Source organism: Wolffia australiana, chromosome 2 (assembly GCF_029677425.1).
Source record: "Wolffia australiana isolate 7733 chromosome 2, ASM2967742v1".
Taxonomy (NCBI): Eukaryota; Viridiplantae; Streptophyta; class Magnoliopsida; order Alismatales; family Araceae; genus Wolffia; species Wolffia australiana.
The window spans coordinates 12,408,751-12,432,441 of NC_135836.1; the positions used below are offsets into that span (position 1 = coordinate 12,408,751).

General features: G+C 41.2%; 1 protein-coding gene across 2 annotated transcripts; it reads left to right on the plus strand.

The window, feature by feature from the left end:
- The first annotated feature begins 273 nt into the window (after positions 1-273).
- Positions 274-22,155, plus strand: LOC144716887 (DEA(D/H)-box RNA helicase family protein). Of its 2 annotated transcripts, XM_078592153.1 has the most exons (20): positions 275-500; positions 1,390-1,722; positions 1,914-2,090; positions 3,117-3,185; positions 4,792-4,898; positions 5,811-5,889; positions 15,240-15,413; positions 16,160-16,308; positions 17,923-18,018; positions 18,834-18,936; positions 19,430-19,492; positions 19,578-19,639; positions 20,128-20,224; positions 20,767-20,885; positions 20,980-21,022; positions 21,097-21,198; positions 21,278-21,379; positions 21,468-21,563; positions 21,642-21,937; positions 21,999-22,155. In XM_078592153.1, exons 2-20 carry the CDS (start codon positions 1,432-1,434, stop codon positions 22,012-22,014), a joined length of 2,241 nt encoding a protein of 746 aa, XP_078448279.1. In that variant the 5' UTR covers positions 275-500; positions 1,390-1,431; the 3' UTR covers positions 22,015-22,155. The 2 variants fall into 2 exon arrangements, with proteins under 2 accessions (XP_078448280.1, XP_078448279.1); XM_078592154.1 differs by lacking the exon at positions 21,097-21,198 and having other exon boundaries at positions 274-500.
- Positions 22,156-23,691: the final 1,536 nt, after the last annotated feature.

The window sequence follows — 23,691 nt, forward strand, 5'->3', positions numbered from 1 at the left end:
GCTTGACGATAAAAGAAACGGTTCTAGCTTTTCATCAGAAGGAGGTCATCTCTCTAATAAAGTTATAAATGATGCAATGCAAGACCATCTGACTGTGAATTCACCTACATTAGGATGACCACACTCTAAGCAATCAAAAAACTGATGATGAACTTTATGCATAGCATTAACTTTATGGTGCATGAAATAATGAAATTCAGTAAATATTTAGAGGAAAGGCTCCCCCATCGTTTTGAAAATTTTAGAGAAATATATTTCTTTAACTAGGTTGAAGAAGGGTTTAAGAAACTAGCAATGAAGAACTTCGCGCCTCCGTCTCTACCTCCGCCGCGGCCTCGCCTCTCTCTCTTTCCGACTATCTAATACCGTTCTGCTTCTCATTCTACCAATCTATAACTGGCTTTCCCCCAGTACAGTTCGTTTTGGAGAATCGTAAGCAGGGAGCGTGAGGAATCATTCGTATACGCGGCCGGTGCGCAGATAATTGGTCATAAATATCGGTGAGTTCCGCGTGAAGAACTTTTTTTTTTTGTTCTACGTGTTTGGAAGGTTCTTGGTTATGTGTTTTTCTGTTGTTTATTCCGTTTTGAGGAAAAAATGCTGCTTCTTGGGTATTGGAAATTCTATCGCAGCGGTCGAAATTGAATTTTGTTGCAGTTTTGGGTTGCTTGCCCTAGAGCTTACTTCGCTTTATTGTGACGTGCTCGACGATATTGTCATAATACTTTGAAATTAAGTTAGTCAGCTGCATTTCTTATCTGTTAATCGTACTTAATTCGTGCCTGCTCGACGATATTGTCATAATACCTTGAAATTAAGTTCGTCAGCTGCATTTCTTATCTGTAAATCGTACATAAAATCCCGTTTAAGTCTATTTTTTAGTATTCATTTCATGCTCTGGGATTCGATGTTTCACAAATAAGTGAATTTACTTCGTGGCATTGTACACGTTAAGTATTTGAACTGTTAAAAAATTAGTACCCACTCCATTTACCAAACATCAGACTATAATAGCCTTTTCTCAGCTTTCCATTTCCTCTTATTCAGATAAGAACTCGATAGGAGAGCAATGACCTCCGTTTTATTAATAATTTTATGCGGACGCACAGGCATGCAGTCATGATTCTGTCTTGCAAACTGTTTTCTATTCATTTTCTTGCGCAGTAAGGTTCTACTAGAGCTCATAGTTACAGGCACGTTCATGTTACTCTGAGGCCCTATAATTTCAATTTTGGTAAAATACATCTAGGGTTCATTGTTCAGCGATGGCCGATTTCTTTAGTTTAAGTTAATTTAAAAATCTTAAGATCAGCGTTCTACTTTTTAGTTTATTTTGGTGGTTTTTTTTCACTAGTCTGCGTTAGAAGAAATACTTTATTTTGTTGTCAGTATCCCAACATTCGGAAAAACCAGAAAGCTAGGTTTCTCTTCATGGCTCCTAACCTCTGGTTTGATGTGAGCTCTGATGAGGAGGAAGATACTAAGAATACAAGACGAAAGCAGTCTCAGTCGCCTTGGGAATTCGCTTCCTACTCAGAATCTGTTGTAGAGGAACATGAACGAAAAAAAACCACCTCTATCGATGCCAAGATCACCAAAGCACTTCAAGAGCGACCGGTCTCTCTTCCTGAACCAGACGAAGATAGCAGCGAAGGAGAAGAAGAATATAAAGATGAAGACGCAGCTGAGGTTCTTCCAACTGCAGGGAAGACAAGAAAGAAGGTCAGATAATTTCCCGCAATAGGCTTCAGCCAATCTTTATGATTCTAAGATAGAAAGCAATTACACGTTCATCAAGCCGCACAACTTCTGTGATTGTCTGTCATCTTAAGAGAAAATAGCCTAACAACTTTTATTATTTGAGAGATTAGGGGTTTCATACACTGCGAGGACTTGACGTCAATAATTGTCAGGAAAAACGCAAGAAAGAGAATAGAGATGGGAATGGTGGGGATCGTCCGTCACTTGGCTTCTTTGAGTCGTCCGAGGGAGCTTCGTTCAGTGCTAATTCTTTCATGGAGCTCAATCTTTCTCGTCCTTTGCTAAAAGCATGTGAATCTTTGGGATATCATAAGCCAACTCCGATCCAGGTATTTTCCTTAAACTCTTTATAGATTTTGAATTCTTGTTGTGTAGATTGTGCTTAAGCTTTTGATGGATAACTTCAATTTAGCTGTCCCTATTGCTCATCTTTCCTGAACCACTGGTTCCATTTATTCTCCGCAATTTTTTTTTTCTACTTTACTTTATTCTACTTAGTTACTTGAGCACCTAAATATGGTGTTGCTACTCCAAAATTTTCTTGGTTGGACTTGGAGTTCCCTTTTGTATGATTTAATATCATTGCTCCCTTCATTGTTCTTGCCTAGTGTTGACTGTTTGTAAATTTGGCTCAGCCACCTTACACTCAGCTGTACTGTTGACTCAATGAAAGTGATGTTGCTCGGCCTGTATATCAGAGACCATTTGTTGTTCGTTTTCGACTTTTGTTTATTGTCTGTGACTTTTTTCATAAGTTTTTCCGTCAAACATGTTCTGTTGGAGTTTTCACTTGTCAACTTTATAAGAGCAAGAGAACACACACAGGTATCAATAAATGCTATTTGGATAATGCCATAGTGGATTTGCAGTGTGAGAAGGAGTAAGCACCATTGTAGTGTCCTGTGAGATGCTCAAATAGAGTTACCTATGCCGTACTTGGCAGAGGCACCTGAACTTATTGACTATGAAAGAGATGAGTGCATTAGTAAAAGGTTATGATAAAGACAAATCCACAGGAATAAAGAAATCAAAGTCTGTCCTTGACACCCATTTCTACTTATTTGTCACCTAAGACAAGTACTATTGACAATGTCATTGGCTCATTTTCTGATCTTTTGCATTTGACTTTTTCTTTTTTGAAAAGATCTTTTGCATTTGACTTATTGATAGGGGTTTGAACCAGATGGATGTATTGGGCATAGACTTCCTATCTTACATCCTTTTTCTTTCCGGTCTTTCCTATCATAGATATTTGAATTTATAATGCTTCTGATTCCATCATTTGGCCTTAAATACTAGAACTCTTTTATTTTGGGTAATGTTACCTTTGCTGAATTTTATGTTATTTTTTCTAGGCAGCTTGCATACCCTTGGCGCTGACTGGTCGTGACTTGTGCGGTAGTGCCGTAACAGGATCCGGAAAGGTATGGTCTTGAAAATACCATTCATCTGTGTAAACAAGGAAAACATGAAGCCATTGTATTCCCTTCTGTTATAAAATATAGGTTATTGCACATAGCTTTGGGCAAATATTGTTGTTTTATGTAACTATTGTACGTCTGATTATTGGCCAATGCAAAGTGGCCCAACAACCCTGTATGTAGCAGAACAGTATCTTCTCGAGGATCTGGATGGCGATATCTTCAAGCCTGAGTTTGTGTTCTCGGTTAAGTAACTGAGCATGGACATTTTCAAATTCTGGATGTAAACTAGCGAGGCTACGACAGACATGCTTATGAGTACATATTCCTTATCAATGAAGTGTGCATTGGGTGGACGATAACAATCTATCTCCTTCCATAAGGCCTCGGGCTCATTGGCTTACTCCAAAGCAGAAAAATGTTCTTGGAGAAGGAGCATATATCAGTCCATATTCTCTGCTATAATCAATTCATCATCCCAAATGGAATATCGTTTCGGAATGGCATCCCAAATTTCACACGATCATAATCCATAATATGACTGACCGAGTTGGGGAATCATTGATCTAATAGCCAGGCGAAAAGTATATATTTGCAATGCTGCTTGCTATAGTTCTTATCCGTGAGCATCTGCACTTCGTCTGTCTGATGGTATAGGTTTGACTTCTGGGGTGGAGAGTAATTTGGACATTCTGGCTCCACTGATAGAGGTTATGCCAATTATTGAGGTTTCTACGGGCGATTTGGGAAGATGTGCATACCATTATTTCCCTAAGTGAACAAGGGAAGCACCATTACCACTTCTGAGCGGTGCTTCTAGACCATGAGTATAATGAGTTAGAAAACAGTAATCAAGCCCCAAGATGCAGGGTATAGAACGGGGGCAAAACCTTCACGCCTGGGCCACAGAGACAGCTGGATGGGAGTAGCTCGCCTGGACAAAATCATCTGTGTAAGAGCAGGCCAGTCATAACCAGCCTGGCTCGATTGTCTTGCAGGACATCGTCTGACAGCAAAGCAAGAACCATAAGCATGCCAAAGATGACGCCAAAACTGGACCAGAAGCAAACCAATGTTGATGCCAAAGCAGAATCATGGAAAGGACGACGAGCGTCATCGTCATCATTAAGTGTTGACCAGAAGTAGGACAGTGCTGTTGTTTTTAGGGCAGGCCAGAGAAGCCAAATGCCAATGCGCAGGATGGCGATGAGCGTTATTGTCTTAAGGGCAGACCAGAAGTTCTAGCAAGCCTGATCCGCAGGATGACTGCAAGCGTTTTCATCATTATGGCAGGCCAGAAGTTCCATCAAGGGCAAGACACAGCATGTTGGCAAGCATAGTCATCTTTTACCACAGAAAACTAGTACACGGTTCATAGGATCCTTCTGGGCTCTGATACCCTGACAAGTGACCTAAGTCGCAGAGTAGAGAAAGGAGAAAGAAGATGTGTAGATGAATAGAAAGAAAATGTTGTTTAATTATGCAAAAAACGATCAGACACAACAGCTATAGTTGCCTAAAACTATGTGCAATGACATATATCTTATGACACGTTTTTTATCCTGTTTCAAGCATTCATTGTTTCCTTGTAATTTTTTTTGGTTATTAGACTGCTGCCTTCTCGTTGCCTGTCCTGGAGCGTCTTCTTTTCCGGCCTAAACGCGTTCTTGCTATCCGGGTGCTTATTCTTACTCCAACTCGAGAATTGGCAGTGCAGTAAGTTCTGAAATTCCAATTAATGGACCATAATTTCTCTTCAATTTGACGCGTAACATTGTATTTATAAGCATTTGTTCCCTTGTCTCTGCTGGATATCCTCAATCTCATAGGGTCAGAAAATACTATCCTTGAATTTTTGCTTCCCTGTTAATCCTGATGGTGAGATTTTTCTGTTGCTGCCAAACCCAGAAGTAGTTATTGTATTCTGTGCCAGAATCAAATACTCAAATCTGGTTTCCTCTAATCATGAAAAGGGATATCACATGGTAGCATGGTACCTCAGAGGAATAGATCTCATGTCGAGTTTGTAGTGAAAGCAACTTTGAAGCGAAGATATGGGCCTGATCTTCCGCTCCTGATAAGAGTGAAGGTCAGATTAGTGAGGACCCTGAGTATCCGGATCAGATTCAAGAGTTGGAACTGAGGACCTCCAAAATAGAAATACACCTATAATTTATGAAATATGTCATTTACGTTTCACCGCGCAGATGCCTATTATTTTCTGGGTCACACATGACAGTTTACATGTCTTCTTTCTTCTTCCTTTGAGAACAAGTCCTCCAGAGTTTCATGTCAGTAAGCTATATGGTTCTTAAACTGCTGATTTACTTATCGGATTTGTCCTTTTGCTGTAAACTGTAGATCTTTCAGGTAATTACCAACCTAGTTCAAGTACTCTCAGTAAAACTTATGTTCTTTGTTGATCCCTTACAGAGCACATTCCTCTTTCTCTAAGTACCACATCTGTCTTACTTGAGGATTTTTGTCTTAGATCTACTATACCTTGCTATCTTACAATGCCTTGGGTGAGGTGTATCCAATTTTATTAGCTGGGTTGTTCATGTGTAGTACTCTTTCTGTCTGTGAATATGAGACGTCATGTCTGATCAAGTTTTCTTCTCTTCTCAGGGTACATAGCATGATCGAGAAACTTGCGCAGTTTACTGATATTAAATGTTGCCTTATTGTGGGAGGGCTTTCAAGTAAGGTAATTCGATTCTGAGTTTAGTCTTTCAAGTTGTCTTGTATTAGATGATTTTGTTCTCCATCCATGTTTCTTATGCTGCATACAAAAAATTAGGTAACTTTTCTTAATGGTACTTATGCACTTCGTTTGGACATTGTGGTATTTTGGACTCTCTTTTAGTACCATATCTGTTGATGGGGAAGAAAACAATTCTGATCATAATTTTAGTACCAGGAGGTCCACCTGTTGTATGAACGAAAAATGGACAGCTAAATGAAATCATCACTGATTTTAGTTCGGAAACCTCATCTAATGTAGGTTTCTTTCACCAGTCGATTCTGGCTGCAGAGGTCTCCTTGACCTGTAGCCTTTTCATTTGATTCTCTTCATCCCTTGTCTTTTCCTGTATTAGCTCTTTTTGCGGTTGTTATATGATCTTTCCATTTTAGTATTCATGTTTGAATTTATTTAATGATTAGAAGATATAGCTGTGAGATCCTCGCAGAGGTTTGATCTTTCCATTTTAGTATTCGTGTTTGAATTTATTTAATGATTAGAAGATATGGCTGTGAAATCCTCCCAGAGGGCCAGTTGTCATTTTCATATTATATTGCTCTCTTAATCTGTTCTAATCTCATATTTATAAACATATCCGTAAAAAGATGTGGCAAGTTATGAGATCCATTCCAGGGTTATTTGTGCTTTGAGCCCATTATCTTCTAACCTGTGTTTAAGCATGTCGGACATGAGATCAATCGATTGGCTTTTCAAGTTTTACCATTGGTGGCGGCCATGGTTAAAGTGCAGCATTATATAGAACTGACTTTGAACGCCTTATAGCATAAATGCTGAACTTAGCACACACATATCCTGATATATGCAAATGGATTTATCTGTGGTCTCATGGCTGAAATTCGAACCTAAGTTCAAAAATCTTTCCCCATCGGCCTCAAAGAAATTGTGAATCTATCTCTCCTAGCAGAAATCGATCTCTGTGTCCTATGGTCGGCATGGCAAAATTCTCAGGCATATCCTAACTATTCCAACAGCCAGCTATCCATACAAGAGGTCAATACAGTCATCTATAATTTCTTCTGGCACTTTATTCTCTAATCGTCAACTACCACCTCAGAGGTTCACAAATCCACCATCTGCCAGCACGTTCAATCAAGTCAGAACCACAATCAAGAACGACCAACTTAAAGTTGAATGAGGCTGAATTGCAGCAAAGAAATAAAACGCCAGAAGGGCCTTTGGTTTTATTGCAGTGAGCGCTGCGCTCCATGGCATCTCTGCAAAAATTATTTATATCTCATAAGGGTCCTTGAAGGTTATAAAAACGCCCTACCCCAAGAAGGCCGGCAAGACTATTTGCAGGCAGATGGAGTTATTGAAGCTTTTGCTTTTAGGCTCAAATTTCGTTCTATTTCTCTCAGTCCTCTTCCCCGAATGGATTAGTCAAACACGGGGGCATTATTAAAGAGCATTAGGTCCGCACACTTATTAAAGGAGGAGCGACATACACTTTTATTTATTCTTCAGTACTATCAATATCCGTTCCAGTATTTAAAGGCGAATTCTTTAATGAACTCCTGACAAACAAAGTCGTTCAATAATTAAGGGGTATCTGCTTAACTGTCCATATATAAGCAAGGTCTTCAAGTGTCGCAAGATCTCATTCCTAAAACATCAAGCAATATGGAAGTTATTGTTTGAGTCCAATGGTAGAAATCACTGGAGTGGTTCTGCAGTAACTTGATACAAACCAGGATCTAGGCTCATATCGGAAGGATGGTAGAGGATGAGGCGAAGTAGAATTTCCCGGGGTAGAGGGGGGAAACGGGAAGGATCCGCGGGAAGGCCAAGCAGAGAGGGTAGGGATCGGCCGGGGATGAGCCGCCTGAAGACGTGGTGAGATAGAGACAATCTCGAGAATGGGGATCGTAGAGGAAGAGAGGGAGACCAGACCTAGACGAGGAGAGGGGAGACAAGAGACCTTACTTCATTCTTCTTCTTGGCTGCCCTCCTAAGGGGAGGGCATCCCTATTTAAAGGAAATACATAATATCCAAATGACTGAAATGCCCCTGTGGATTAACATGACGAAACTACCCCTAGATAGGTTGAGCATCCTATAAAGGATCCTATCACGATTCCAACTTGCTAAACCTGAAAATCTTATGGAATGAGCACATTTGTTCACTGCAAAACGACCCATACATATTAGCCCAAGTACTTCCAGTTATTCTATTGACTCAAGATATTATTTGGGGTAGACATTAATTTAGAGAGCTTCATGATACTTGCAACCTGGGTCTCCCTGCGGTATTTAATCTACATTTGAGTCGTCTTTTTGGTCAATTCCATACCTCATTCAATGCAATTTTTATACCACACATGTGCCTTCCTTCCAAAAGGAAACTTGACAATCAGATCTATCTTTTACCAAATTCCAAACATATTTATTTTAGAAAAACAATTGACACCTATTGACCTACGTCCATACCGGTATTCCCATTGCCGCATACATGAATTTGAAAAACCGGTTCAAGAGTTGCTCAACTCCTAATTCATCAGGCATTCTTCCAGTCTATTCTTGAAAGAATTTAGTGTGGCATTGATTTTTGTGAAATAAATCTTGTGTGGCATTGGTGATTAAAAAGTGGTTGGAGGTTGGAGAATGTGCATCAACTACAGAGCCGTGAACATGATTACTGTACTCAGTAGGTATCCAATTCCTATCGTGGTTGAACTATTTAAAGAATTTCATTGGTCAACTATATTGACCAATTTGGACCTCAAAACCAGTTATTACAAATTCTGTACGCACAAGGGTGATGTCTAAAAAACTTCACTGAAAACTCATTTAGGCCGCTAAGAGTTCACGGTTATGCCTCTTAGTTTAATCAATGCGGCTGCTATTTGATACAGCCAAATTGCATCAAATAATATCCTCCGAAAAACAACCAAATGAGGATCAAGAATTATTCAAATGTTGATCGAGCAATTAATCACTGAACAGTTCTTGTACAATTCACCAACAAAACAAAAGGGGAAATCAGAAAGCGAGATGTGATAGTGGTTCTTGCTTAAGTGCCCATCCTGGTTCATCAGGCTCTTCTGGCTTCCCCAGCCTCGATGGTGCAGCAACCGTTGTCTTTGGATCCTTTCCAAAAAGAGCCCTCTCATTTGGCCCAACTCGGTTATTTAAAGGGATTTCTCTCTCTAATCAATGCGCATGCCTCAGTGCCATTGACCACTATTTCTTCTGTTCCATCTTTGGTATATCTTGAATAATACGTATCACTAGGTTTGAAGGGTTAATGATCTCTATATTTTAGTCTTATCTGAGAAAATATGTCCTGGTTTTCCTGATGACATTTTGATTTATAGCAACAATGAACCCAACCATGGAGTACATCTGCATTCTGTGCTTGAAATTTTAAACGATTAGCTCTGGATCAACCTGAAATTTTAAACGATTAGCTCTAGATCAACCTGAAAAATTGTCTACTCTCCCAGTGCAAGATCAATTATTTAGGAAACCTTTTAATCTCAGCAAGGTTTAGATTCCTATTTGGTCAGCGTTATTGTCCTGAGGCCTTTACCGGCCATTCCTAAACAATTAAAAATGATTTTGGGGTCGACCAGTAATTAACGATGGTTTGTATTGCATCATGCCTTGACAGCTCAACCTCTCACAGCTTTGCTGAATGAGAATGCTTTTAGGTGAGATGATAATGCAACTCAGGCCTTTAATCTACTGAAGCAAACCTTATCCACCAATCTTAAGTTTACCAGATCTCGCGAAGCCTTTTATTGTTGAAACCGATACATCCAGTTTTGGAATAGGCTGGACGGATTCAAGATTCTCTTGGTAATGCATATTTCACCAAGGCCCTATCCTAAAGAACCCAACTGAAATCAGCATATGAAAGAGAAATTATGGCAGTGGCATGGTCAGTGCTTGGATGGAAACAGCATTTACTATTTCGAAGTTTACTAATATATACCGACCTTTTCAATGTCTTGATTAATGGAAGATGTCACTGCCTGTCAGGCCTTTTTCAATTACACAGTGGTTGGATAAGCAAACACTCGAAAAAGAGATCATTGCTGACCCAAAATTATCAGATATAAAAAATATCTCATTGACAATTGCGAGCCACATTCATATTTGTCCGACATGGGCCAATGAAACCCTAGCTGACTGACAGAATAAAAGATTTACTTCATTCTTACACAATAGTCACCCACATACCCCTGTATATACAGGGATACTTATATGGGCCATACACTGGTGAGCCTATTATGATGGGCGGTTAGTGATAAGAAAGAAAATACAATGACGTTAAAAATAGTCATCTGGAGCTGAAAATCGACAGTAATAAAACATATTCCTATTGTCTCTACAAAAAGAAGTTAGTCACTCTGAAGAATTCGGCTCTCATTCCTATAATACTGCTAGGGTTCCACAATTCTAAGGTGGGATTCCAAAAGCATACAAAACAATTTCTCCTCCAATTGAAAATATGTCAAAGATACTAGGTGCCTTATCTTACCCCTGCGGGACTTCCACAATCCCTTCCTATTCTTGATTAGGTATGGGATAATGTTTCCAAGGATTCTGATACGATCTGTATCGAATTGGTCAAAATATGTCAAGAGAGATACTTACAGATGTAATATCGCAATTTCCACCGACAAATCCTTCTTCAGAATTCCCGTTGATGCCGATCCTCCCGTAGCTAGCCCAATTGTTGGTATGAACGCCCTCAGAAGACTCTTGCCGCATACAGCTGGTCTGTCCAAGATCTCCCACACCCTTCAAGAACTCTAACTGACCACAGGTGCCTTTCTTGGAGGTCTCACCTCTTATTTATTGGCATCCTTTATTCCCTTATCACTCCCAGTCAAGACTGGGAGTTAGTAGCCACATCAGCATCACGTGGACCACCAGGTCCTCTGGTGCCTGTTGACTGGTCAACAGTCTTTATTTGGGTTCCCCTTCTTTTCCTTCTCTCATATATTCTAATGGGAACTGTATCAGATTCCATAGAAGGTTTGCTTGCTTCATCAATGTTCAACTCAATTATGGTTGTGGTGTACGGATTGAGCAAGTACAGTTGCTGTGTTTTTTTTGGAAAAGTTATTTAAGGCGGTCACTCGACAAAGCGGTAACCACCCAAAGTTACATGTGAAGATAGCTAAAGCTTTCCTCTTACACGGCCAACCCCTCCCTTATCTGATTACCCCTTGAGGGAACCATGATGCCTAGAGGCCATCGATCTCATGGGCAAGCCCTTTCTTGGACACGTTACGCTGTCTAAATATTGCCTCGGTGCGATGTAGCCATATTGGCCAGATCACTGTCATCACTCGACCCCCCTCCTCCCTCCTCCTAGGGCCCTCTTGCCTTAAGAACTTCCCGAAGACCCCCTCTGATATCACATTCGCTACCAGCTGCGCTTGGGTGGCCCAGATCGAGCAGGCGAAGGGGTACTCGAAGAATAAATCATTGCAGTCTTCGTCGCCACTTGTGCATAAAATGCATGCCACAGAGGTATCATGATACACCCGTTTGCGGAAGGCGTGTTTAACCAGTTTCTTGCGCAGTCAGAGCCATCCAAAGATCTTAACCTTTAGTGGAACCTTTAGGCACCCAATGGGCCGACTTGCCTGGATAGTTGATTGGTCCTCATATCCCCGGCAGATCCTCATGTAAGTCTTCCAAACAGAAAAGGGAGTGTCTGTCCAAACCCATCGCGTCTTGTTCTCCATGGCTTGGTCGCCACTGAATCAAAGCTTGTTGCATGCCCAAGAAATCAGCCACCCTATGGTTTGACAGGGCTCCATCTACCCTCAGATTCCATGTGTTGTCCCGACATTCCCCAATGTGGCATTGGGGCATCTGACCAGCGCCTAGAGCCAAGGGAATGTCTCCCTCAAAGGGCCATCCAAAGACCACTGGTCTTTCCAAAAGTGAAATGGGGAGCCAGCTCCAAGTTGGGCGGAGAAGAAGTCTATAATTTGGGGAAAAATCAGTCTCAGGCCCTGCCAGAAGGGTGGCGTTCCTCTGCCTGGGGCTACTTTCTTATCCCAGTTTAAACTCTGACCTTAGCTGTCGCTCATAGTTTAGATGGCTAGGCCTCCCGAGGGTGCTTGAGCCGTGTTGCCCACTTTGTTAGTAATGCTGTGTTCATGCATTGTAGGTGAAGGATGCCAAAGCCTCCTTGTTTGGTTGGCCGGCAGTCGATATCCCATGTCACCAGTGCCAGTCCTCGACTCTGGTTGGGCTTGACACCTTTCCACAGGAAACGGCGCATCAGGCCTTCGAGTCTCTGACCAATTCGTACTGGCATCTTGAAGACTAAGAGGTCCTGTATCTTCTCATTCTTCAAGAAATTGTTGGGTTCGCCGTATGTGGAAGTTTTTTCGTCATTCATCTTCTGTTTCACAGCAGCCGGGGGCTTCTCAAATTGACCAGCATTGTGCAATGAAGCGTCAATATTATAGAACAAAAAAAGCCAAATAGTTCAGCTCCTGTGCTTTTATCCAATTGGATGAGAGCAATTGGACGAGAGGATACAATATCCTGGCCAGCCTGGGAAAATAAGATGAATAAGATGAAAAGTGCCCATTAGATTAACAACCACCATGAACTTAATATCCCCCACGTGCTGAGTTTCAATTTCCTCCATGATTACAGATCAAGACATCAATTGGGCCGGCCTTCTCCACCGCCTCTTGTGCAGCCGCATATTCCCACACCTGACAGCTGAAACTTGCCACTTCCACGCCACTTTGGAGACAGATTAGGCCACGAGCTTCCTGCAGCTTGACAATCTCCCTTGCACTGTCCATATTATGGCTGAGCGGCCCCACAAATTTAACCATGAGGAGCTCATTCCTCCTCCAAGTCACCCTAATTTCGTCCACAATGTCATCCATCACCCCCTCCTTTGCCTTAACGCAGTTCTTCATCCCTTCATTCCCTCCCTCAACTTTGTAAGCACTTCTTCTGGCAGTATCATCTCCTCCACCGTCACCACCCTCTTCTTCTTCTCCTGTGGAAACCCTAGTGGCTGCTTGTACCCACTTCATGGCACCTGAACCCCTCAATTCCCTGTTCTGATTTCAGTCGAAAGAATCTCCGTACAATGTTCTTTGCATGATCTTGGGTTTCCCCAATTGGACAACACCAATGCTCGTTCCCCCTCGAATCTAGGTTTTCTGGCATAGAACGATGACTCGTCATCATCTTCCCGAATTTTGATTCTGCCGCTGATTCCTCAATTCGACCTAGGGCTTCCGCAGATTCCTCAACTTCTATCAAGATCTTCTAGCCCCCCAATCAGCTGCTGATCCGATCCAGAGTTTCCTCCACCAATTGATCATGATCGCGATTCCTCTGGTAAATCTGCAATTCAAACGATTCTTCAATCTTGAGCTTTTCGAGTCAGTGCTAGACGCTATCAAATGTGGACTGCCGAGAGTTTTCGTGGACAATGAGCGCGCCAAAAGCCCTGTGGTAATACGCCGAGGTCATGTCATGGAACCGCTCCTGCCCTGCTCTGTCCCAGATCTGAGCCTTCACCTCTTTCCCGTTGATATCCAAGCACTGCGTCTGGAATTCCACTCCGATCATCGCTTTCGAATTCAGTACAATCTCTATGTTGCCTGTAAACATTCCTTTACTGCTCAGGTGATCGCTGAAATGGTTACGAAGGAAGTTGGATCAGAAAAAGGCAATGTATTTTAAAATTATTTTTGGTGAGAACTGCACAAATTACAAGGCACAAGCTAAAAAATGGGCTCGTTCTATCATCCTGAAGTGGATGGACAAACTGAAGTCTAGAATGCTGTCTCCGATGTTTTATGTCAGAATGTCTCAAGCTGTGAGACATTTCAGCGAATTTAGCTACCATGCAGAATGTTTATGTCAGACAAGGGGCTACCATGCACCGAATTTAGCTATAACAGGTCATAGCATCCTTCAATTAAAATTACACCGCTCAAGGCATTAGATGACAGAAATCTGCCTTCCATATTACTCTATGTGAGGTCACCCCCTCCAATCAACTCTTTGAACCATCTCCTTACAGAGAGGGATCTCGTCCTTCATAAATTGAAAATGCATCTACCCAAATCTCAAAGCATCATGACACAATAGCAGTTTGCCATAGACGAAACCTCCAGTATGAAGTGGAGACAAAGTATGTTTGTAAGTTCGCCCATATAACATGAAATATTTGGCCCCTAGACCATTGTAAGAATTATCACCCAAATTTTTGGTCCCTACATCACTGGTACATTCTTTTCAAGGAGGCATGGCAGGGGCACCAAACTTATCACATGTGCACGTGACTGCTCCCTTGCACATGTGATGGTAGCCTATGAATAAAAGGAGTAGGAGACCAGAAGGGGAGATGTTCAAGAAGTTGTTAGTTCTCAGTCAGAGGATATCTGCAGAGGCTGGAGAGCAGGAAGAGCTTGCATACAGAGGGAGTGCTCTCATGATCTTTATATGGTTCTTGTTTCTCTTGTATTTTCATCTCTTGTATTCTCTCTTCCGTGGGCTCTTGCTCACTCTATGTTTAAGTTTAAGAACTACTTTGGTTTGGTATAAGCTTCCTCCAAGATGTCGTACAAGAGAGGATTGGCCTATCTGAAAATTTTGGTCCATACATCATCCTTGAAATATAAGACCTGTCGCCTACAAACTTGACCTACCCACATCTAGTCCTATACACCCTATTTTTCAGATCTCAGAAGTCTGCAGGAGAAAACCAAACCGTCTTTTTCCAACCCCAGTAGCCTTTCTGACGATTGGGATTTGCATATTTACCTGGAGGCCATTCTGTCCTACATATCCGATCATGATGGCATGCAGGCCCTGGTCTAATGAACTTCCCAAACTTCGAGGGCACTTGGGAAGATGTTTCAGCAATGGAAAAACGGTTTCCATCCTTCCTAATATGGAGAAATTTGGTTCTCAAGGAGAGAAGTAATTATACGAACCTCCCTGTGAAGTTCTGGAGGAGACATTGGGGAAAGGCACAGTCTGAGGCACGTGCAAACCCTTATTGATTCTTGGCGGTAGAAACTACCCAATAAATAAATGGGAGAGGCTTCAAAGAAATGCATCTGAAGGTTTACTGGAAGCGGCGGGTGTGGTGGCTGGAGATTAAAAATTATTGAATTCTTGAGCTTAAAAAATGTGATGTTTAAAAATTCTTGAGTTTGTGCTGCATTGATCCATTGTGTGATCTTTGAAGTTGTGTTCGATTTTTTACAATATGCTTTATTGCTTATTCCTTTTCTGAAGCTGGGATGTCGTCATATGAAACACACTTCTCTTTTTCCCCTCAGATACAAGAGACAGCTTTGAGATCTATGCCTGACATTGTTGTGGCCACTCCTGGCCGGATAATAGATCATTTGCGCAACACCCAGTCTGTTGGTTTAGAAGAACTCTCTGTCCTGATTCTTGATGAGGCAGATCGGCTCCTGGAGCTAGGATTTACTCAGGAAATCCAAGAATTAGTACTACATCTTTCCCCAACTCTCCTTATTTCTCTAAATGATTTTCTTTTTTCTTTTTTGAAGAAAATCTCTAAATGCTTTTCTTTATTTATTGAATCTCTCAGGATGTAAATTTGAGTTTATTCTCGCCATTTACTCTGCGACCAGTCGTTTTTTAACTTACCTTATTTTGATACGGACTTCCAATGTCACAGTGCTAATGACTAAAGACTATCCGCCTTTCCGTTTCTTGTCTGGGTCGACGCTTCATACATTTTATTTGAATCTCCATTGCGCAAACCTACTGTGTCATTGAATATATCATACATTGAATATATCATATATCATCGAGATTGGTTAGTTACCGTTGGTTTGTGGTTTCATGCCTGCTTCATTCTTCTCTTTGAGGTTTGGTTGTCTAGGATATTATGATTCCATATTTAGGCCCCAACTCAATTAGTTTAACATTTATCTAATTATTGAGAAAAATTTGCTTGCTATGAGCTCTCCGATTTCTGCTGCCACATTGTAAGACCTTGCATTCTTTAGCCTTTACATTGTATGATAATTAATCATAGTATTTGAAGTATTTGAAAGATACCAGTAAGAAAGGTGCATCGCGTTTTGGGGGAATAGCAATGTGCTTTTTCTAACAGACTGATTTCTCACCATGCTGCCCCTTGTGTAATGTAAATTTTTAATTTTTTTTATTTTAAAAATGTGATTTTGATGTTAAAGGCTGACAATGTTATGTTGACGTCATATAGGTTAAGCTCTGCCCTAAACGTAGGCAAACCATGCTTTTTTCTGCTACTATGACGGAGGAAGTTGGGGAGCTTGTCAAGCTTTCTCTCACGAAACCTGTACGATTGGAGGCAGATCCGTCCACCAAGCGACCCGCCACATTGACTGAAGAGTAGGCAAAGCTTGCAACTATACTTCCTAGTTTTTTCCTATGCTTTTGAGCTTCCAATACTCTTTATATCCTGGACGGGATATGCAGCTCTTGTTTGCAGTGGAATTAACTCTTGATCATCATTTTCTGTTCTCTTTTTATATCTACTATATTTTGTTCTCTAAAATCATGGATTTTCTTGTCCGGCAGAATCAACGTTACTAACGACCACGTCACCTGCATGTTTGCTTCTGGATATCTTGGTTTCTAAGTCAAAGAAGAACAGGGATTATTGGTTGAAACGGGGTATCACCCTTCCCTGCTTTCATTCCAAGTTCGGAAGCGTTCCATGCAGGATTATGATAGAGACCTTGATGTAGGTCTCTATCAAAGCCAAGATTCTTGAAAGAAATGAAGCAAATTACAAACGATAGATTGAGAGAATGGAAGAGTTAGGAACAAGCAGTGCCAGTACAGGCCCGTGTTCAGCACTTTCATTGGGAGCATTTCCCACACAAGTTGCCCCTTCCACGCTCTCTTTCTCCATTTCTCTTTCTCGCTTTTTGCCGAATCGATTCCAGTTTGGGGGGGGGGGGTAAATCTAATTTCAGCGTAGTAAGCTAAGAATAAAAGTCGGAGAGGCTCGGGATTGAATCAGGCTCTATTCTTGTGATTCTGAATGGTGGCTACAAGCTGTAAAGCATTTAGCTACAAGCATTAGTCTACAAGCTGAATGGTGGCTACAAGCTGTAAAACATTTAGCTACAAGCATTTAGCCTACAAGCTGAATGGTGTCTACAAGCATTTTAGTCGTTGAAAAAGAATGCTGACGAGTAAATATGTTTCTCGCCTATTTAGCTACTTTCAGATCCTGAACCTGATAGGATTTAGGACTTTCAAATAATTTTGGGCAGACTTTGCCTAAGATATATTTCGAAGCTGAGACATATTTAGCCTGACCTTATGCGGAGTCATTGTTCGTCTTCCTTAACAGCCATTCTCTGGAGTTCTTGATGAGGTCCTTCCCAGGCTTATCACGTGAAGGAGCACCCGACCACGTGCATCTTAAGTCGCACGTGGCAGCTCAAATAAGCACGGGATTGGGCTGTGATTGAGCCTATAAATAACATGGAGTAGGAACAAGAAGGAAACTTTTGCATTTCAAGATTCTGGTTGCTAGACCTGGGCTGGAGCTGGAGAGATTCTCTCGTCCAGAGAGGGGGGACAGCCGATCAGATGTCTTCCAAGCTTTATTTTTTTTGAAAGATAATGTCTTCCTAACTTTCTGCTTCCTCATTCCTCTTCCGCCTACTCCATATCTTTTGTCTCACCCGTTCCATGCCATTTTTCTTTCGAAACATTTTTTTTAAGGAATTTTGCTTTCCAAACATTGTTCTTGAATTCCCTTTTCCTATATTGGTACTGAGGATGTGCATTTTTTCTATTGATTCTTGGGGTTGTTCTACATTAATTATGGTTCAACCGAGATCTCTCAATTGGGATCGTCACCATACATTGCCTTTTCCTTTCATTGTAGGAATGCTAGAATGTTTAGCATGCTATCTTTTACTGCCCTCTTTCGTCTTGTACTTTCTCTTGCATTCTAAAGCAGCTTGGACTTTCTTTTTTCTGCAGGGTTGTTCGGGTTCGTAGGTCACGTGAAGTAAATCAAGAAGCCGTGCTTCTTGCTCTCTGTGCCCGAACCTTTACGCGGAAAGTCATAATTTTCAGGTCCAATATTACATCTGCCTTTGTTGCTATGGTTGTTGCAGTACTTTGTTCTGTACTTCTGCGGTTCTGCTTGTTCACCAAATACGGATACACCTCCATGAGCTTTAGCAATGTTGTTGATCAATTCCATAATCAGGACTGTTTTACCCACTCCAGCTCCCCCAAATAGTCCAATTTTTCCTCCACGAATTTACCATATTTGTTGTTCCTTACTATTATATCAAGTGTCAGTTCATTGTTTTTATATTCCTCCTGTTTCAGTTTAATGTTGGTGCTCAATAAGTTTTAGTATATGTGACAGTGGCTAATATATGGTACAATCCTAACCCATCACCAATGTAGCCCGTTAGAGGCATCTTGGTCATTTCGTATATAGTGTGTTTTCCTTAAAATAAAGCAGCCCTCTCTTTAGGAGCTCAGGGAACATGTTGAATAAAGACTATGTTTAGAATATTTTAGAGTTATTTTATAGTACTTCTTTTCCGTCTATTCTCCTCGTCTTCTTAATAGAGGCCTCAGGGTTAAACGTCACTCCCTTCTCTTGTGGGTTTTTATGTAAAATAATTATAGTCAATCTCTAAGGCAGATTGAATGGTAGCAAAAGCAAGACTGATTTTCAAGGGTTTATTTCCTCGCTCCCTGAGCTGTGGCTCCTCCCGTTGCCCTGCCTTGTCCTCTCTCTTCTCCGATCATCCAAAGTTTGAGAGTTTCTATGAATATACCTCCCCCGTCTTGAGTATTAATGCTTATTTCATTTGTATGTTTCTCCTCTTTGTCGTAGTTTTTGGTGTAAATGAATCTCTTTTTTCTTTCAGCGGAACGAAAGAGGCTGCGCATAGATTAAAAATTATTTTTGGTCTCGCTGGATTGAAAGCGGCTGAACTTCATGGCAACCTCTCCCAGGTCCAGCGTCTAGATGTGAGTGTCATTCCCTTGTGCGCTGTTAGGCTTTCCAGTTCAACCCTTATGCCTGTCTTCCTAGGTGCATTTAATATTTCTGTTAAGATGGTTATGGGATCTTTCTTTATAGCATTATGACTTGTATTGCATTTCAGATGATATGATTAAGCTATTGTTTATAAAATGGCCGAGAGGAACACATGAATTGAGTTAGAACTGAAATGTTAATCATCTGCAAGAGGTGTTCACTATGCGTATTATAGGAATTTTAAGCATCCCTTTAGCCAAGGTTTTTACTTCTAATGGTTAGAACTCGTTGAATGCTAATCGAATATAAATCTCATATTAATTCAACTCTCGTATACGACCCTTTTGAGGTTTAATCTTTTTCTTGTCGCTTTTGAAATGGGTTTACTTGTTCAGCTGTTGGAATGGGTTTAATTCAGTTATTGTCTTTTTGTATGAAGGAATAATCGTCTCCATTTCTCTGAATTTTATGTCTCTTCTCTAGGCATTGGAACTTTTTCGAAAGCAGGAAGTGGATTTTCTGATTGCCACAGATGTTGCTGCTCGTGTGAGTTTCCTTTTTCCCTTTGGAAAATCTATGTTGAATTTGTTTTCTTTTAAAAAAATTTCCATAAATGCTTCAACTCACGCAGGGGCTCGATATCATTGGCGTGCAAACGGTGATCAACTTTGTGTGCCCCCGGGATATCACAAGGTGAATCTCATTCTTTTCCAAATTATTGTCATTTTTGACATTTACTAGGTGCATTAGTAAACAAAATGGAAGGAAATATTTATGTATTTCAATAAACCCTAGAGTATTTCTCCTGTTTCCAAGCTTTGTTTGCAAACAGGCTGTCTGGAAATGTAGATTGAATTTTCTCATTAAATTTGGTGTTTTCTCCACAAATTGACATATTTCACATACTGGTTTAGAAGGAAGCGAAGGGTGGGTGGGTGTTCTGGTCATTTGTGTACTTTGCGTTCATATATATATATATTAATTGCATCAGGTTAATCACAGATCTCAAATATTCCTTATTTTCTTCAAACAGAAAACCAATTCGCATAATTAGGTTTGCATTATTTAGTTTGATCTTCTTTCTCATGTTTTGAAATAACTAATTTGCTCCTTGTGAATTAATTACTTAAACTGCCTTTTCCCCCCATCACAAACATAATATATTCTCCTCCATTATACAGCTATGTCCATCGCGTCGGTCGAACCGCGAGAGCCGGAAGAGAAGGCCATGCCGTTACCTTTGTGACCGATAATGATCGCTCTCTTCTGAAAGCCATTGTGAGTACATCTATATCATTTATTCACTGTTTTGACTCTTATTTTTTAACATCATCTTTCATCATCTTTTTGAAAGACATTATTTTTTTCCTATTTTGAAAAAAAAATTGGATCTTATTTTTGAAAGACGTTTGATTTTCTTTCCTATTTTGAAAGACATTATTTTTTAACATAATCTTTCATCGTCATCATGTGAATAATTTTTTCACATAATTTTAGTGGTCGAAAATAGCACATCTGCATCATTAATTTAATCTTTCGAATGTTGACATGAAAAATACCATCAATAAATCTAATGGAGACATGGCCTTGATTGTGATCGGATGGACCCGTTGGCCTGTGATTCCAATCAGGCACTGCCATGTGGCAGGCCGTTGAAATACTCTATAAACAACTGAAGAAATGTCAAGGGGTGTTAATATTTCGGGCAGATAGGCATGTCACTAAGTTTTTTGACATAATTTGCATCAAATTTAAGCTCTTTGACTCATTTTAATCGCTTAGAATTTCATCTGCATTCTCTAATTATGGTCCATCTTTAGGCAAAGAGGGCGGGTTCACAGCTGAAGAGCAGGATAGTGGCTGAAAATTCTGTGGCAGAATGGTCTCGGGTAATTGAAGAAATGGAAGGCCGGATCTCTGCCATTCTTCGAGAAGAAAGGTTTGAAATTTTGAGTTGATTTCTCATTAAAAGATCTTCTTGCTCCTCACCCACATTGTCTCATCTACTGAAAAACCTTTTCCTAATGCCACAGAGAAGAAAGAGCCCTCAGAAAAGCAGAGATGGAAGCTACCAAGGTTCTTTCTTATATTTCTAGCTTATAGACGATATTTCAGCCTTATATTTTGATTTTTCATGTGTGATTTAATAGGCTGAGAATATGATCATTCACAAGGATGAAATCTACTCCCGTCCTAAGAAAACCTGGTTCATCACAGAAACCGAAAAGAAGCGAATTTCTGAAAATTCGAAAGTAAATCCTTGAATATTCGTCCTTTTCCTCGATCATATTGGATTACCGATCTTCCTCTCCTGAATTTTCAACCTTTCAGCAAGCTTCCGTTGAAAAAGACAAAAAGGGGACGAAACAAGTCATCAGCGCGGAGCAGGCGGAAGAACTTAAGCAGAAGGAGAAGAGGCAGAAGGAGCGCGAGGTCCTCCCACTTCAACTTTAATTCTCAAAAAAAGAAGAAAAAACCTACTTTTCTCGTAGTTTTACTGATGCATTATCGAATTATACAGAAAAACCTACCGAGGAGGAAGCGTAGAAGATTGGAAGCCGCGAGGGAGACTCTGGAGGAAGACGACGACGACAATGCTGACCGCGAAGAACAGAAAGTACGGAATTTCAAAAATTCGAGTGATCACCAGCTATCGTCTCCATCTAACACGCCGGATTTCTCGTTAAAATCGCAGGTTTCGGGGCGGGATAAGAAGAAGACGTCGGGGAAGTCGTTAATGGAGGTCGCGCACCGCAGAGCGAAATCCATGAAAGCGAAAATGCGAGCGGCAGAATCGGGAAAACCGGTGAAAGAAGCGAGAGGAAGAGAGAAACCTGCGAACAAGAAGAAAATTAGCAGGAAAGACGAGATGCTCGATCTGTTCCAGAACGACATGAGCGAGAGCAAGCAGCGGCAGAGCTCCTCCGGGAAGAACAAGCCCGCCCAGATATTCAAAAAGAAGTCCAAGAGCTCGTTCAAGAGCAAGTCCAGGTACTATTTATAGTCTAAATAATCCTTTTTTAAAATTACTTTTTAATCTTTTTTTCTTCAGGTATAAGCGGAGGTAGTAGAGAGAGAGAGAGACAGCGCGGGGGGTCTTCGGCGGGAAATATCTTTGTGGATTTTCTTCGGTAAACAGGACTTTGTCGTCTTGCCAATTAATTCTCATCCAAACTTATTATTATTATTATAATATTTTTATTATTATAGGCTCGCTGTTCATTCTCTTTCTTCTCCCCTCTCTTCTGTTGGAGGGAGCTGACAAAGAAGAGCAGTGTCCTGTTACAACGAGAGGCCCTCCTCTCTTTCTCTCTATATTCTGAGTTCTGACACTGTACGGGTAGAGAGAAAGAGCAGAAAGATAGGGACAGAGAGAGGGAGGGAGAGAGTGTCAGTAAAGAGGAGAGAGAATATTCGCAGAGAGAGACGGAGAGGTAAGAGATAGAGAGAGAAAGTATTTGCAGAGAGAGCCAAAGAGAGACAGAAAGAAAGAGGGAGAGATAAAGACCAGAAAGAGAGAGTGAGAGTGAGAGAGAATGGCCAGAAAAAGAGATGGTGCCAATGAGTGAGAGAGAGAGATACAGAGATGTATATACACTATACAGGGAGAGAAAGAAAGAGAGAGACAGAGATATATATCTACAGAGAGAGAAAGAAAGAGAATGATACAGATATTTTTACATACAGGAATAGAAAGAAAGGGAGAGATACAGAGATATATATACAGGGAGAGAAAGAAAGGGAGAGATACAGATATATATATAGATATAGAGATATACAAAGATAGATATAGATGTAGAGATATATATACAGAGAGAGAGGGGGGTGAGAGAGAAACCAGAGAGAGAGCGAGAAAGAGAGGGGGGAGAGAGAAACCAGAGAGAGAAAAAGAGAGGGGGGAGAGAGAAACCAGAGAGAGAGAGCGAGAAAGAGAGGGGGGAGAGAGAAACCCCAGAGAGAGAAAGAGAGGGGGGGAGAGAGAGTAGGCATCGGGGATCGAACACAAACCGATTCGAACGATTTGTTCGTGTTCGATCGAAAGTTTCGAACGAACAAATTGCGTTGTTCGTGTTCGATTGCCATTTGTTCGACCTTGTTCGAACAATTTCGAACAAATGGCCATTGTCGCCAGCGACACTCTCTGCCCGCCGTAGGCGGGCGCTGGCGGCCGCTGGCCGGCGCTGGGCGGCAGCTAGATGGTCGCTGGTCAGCGCTGGGCGGCGGCGATTTCGAACATTCGATCCGAACAGCCACCTTGTTCGAACAATCCGATCCAAACAGATGCTCAGATCGGGTTCGGATCGGATTTGAACGGGGCAGATCGGTGTTCGGATTCGATCGTTCGAATGTTCGATTGGGAGAGAGAAACCAGAGAGAGAGAGCGAGAAAGAGAGGGGGAGAGAAAAACCAGAGAGAAGGAGAGAAAGAGAGGGGGGGAGAGAGAAACCAGAGAGAGAGAGGGGGGGAGAGAGAGAAACCAGAAAGAGAGAGAAAGAGAGAGGGGGGAGAGAGAGAAACCAGAGAGAGAGAAAGAGAGAGGGGAGAGAGAGAGAGAATGAAGGTAATGACCGGGGGGGACAATACAATGACCGCAGCCACCTGAAACGACAGATTCCCACTCACTCACAAAAACCAAAAAATAATTCAAACTCTTTCTCCCCTCCCCACAAGAAATTCACAACTCCCAACTCCTAACACCACCCACCTCCCCACGAAGAAAAACAATAAATAAAACCCTAATCCCC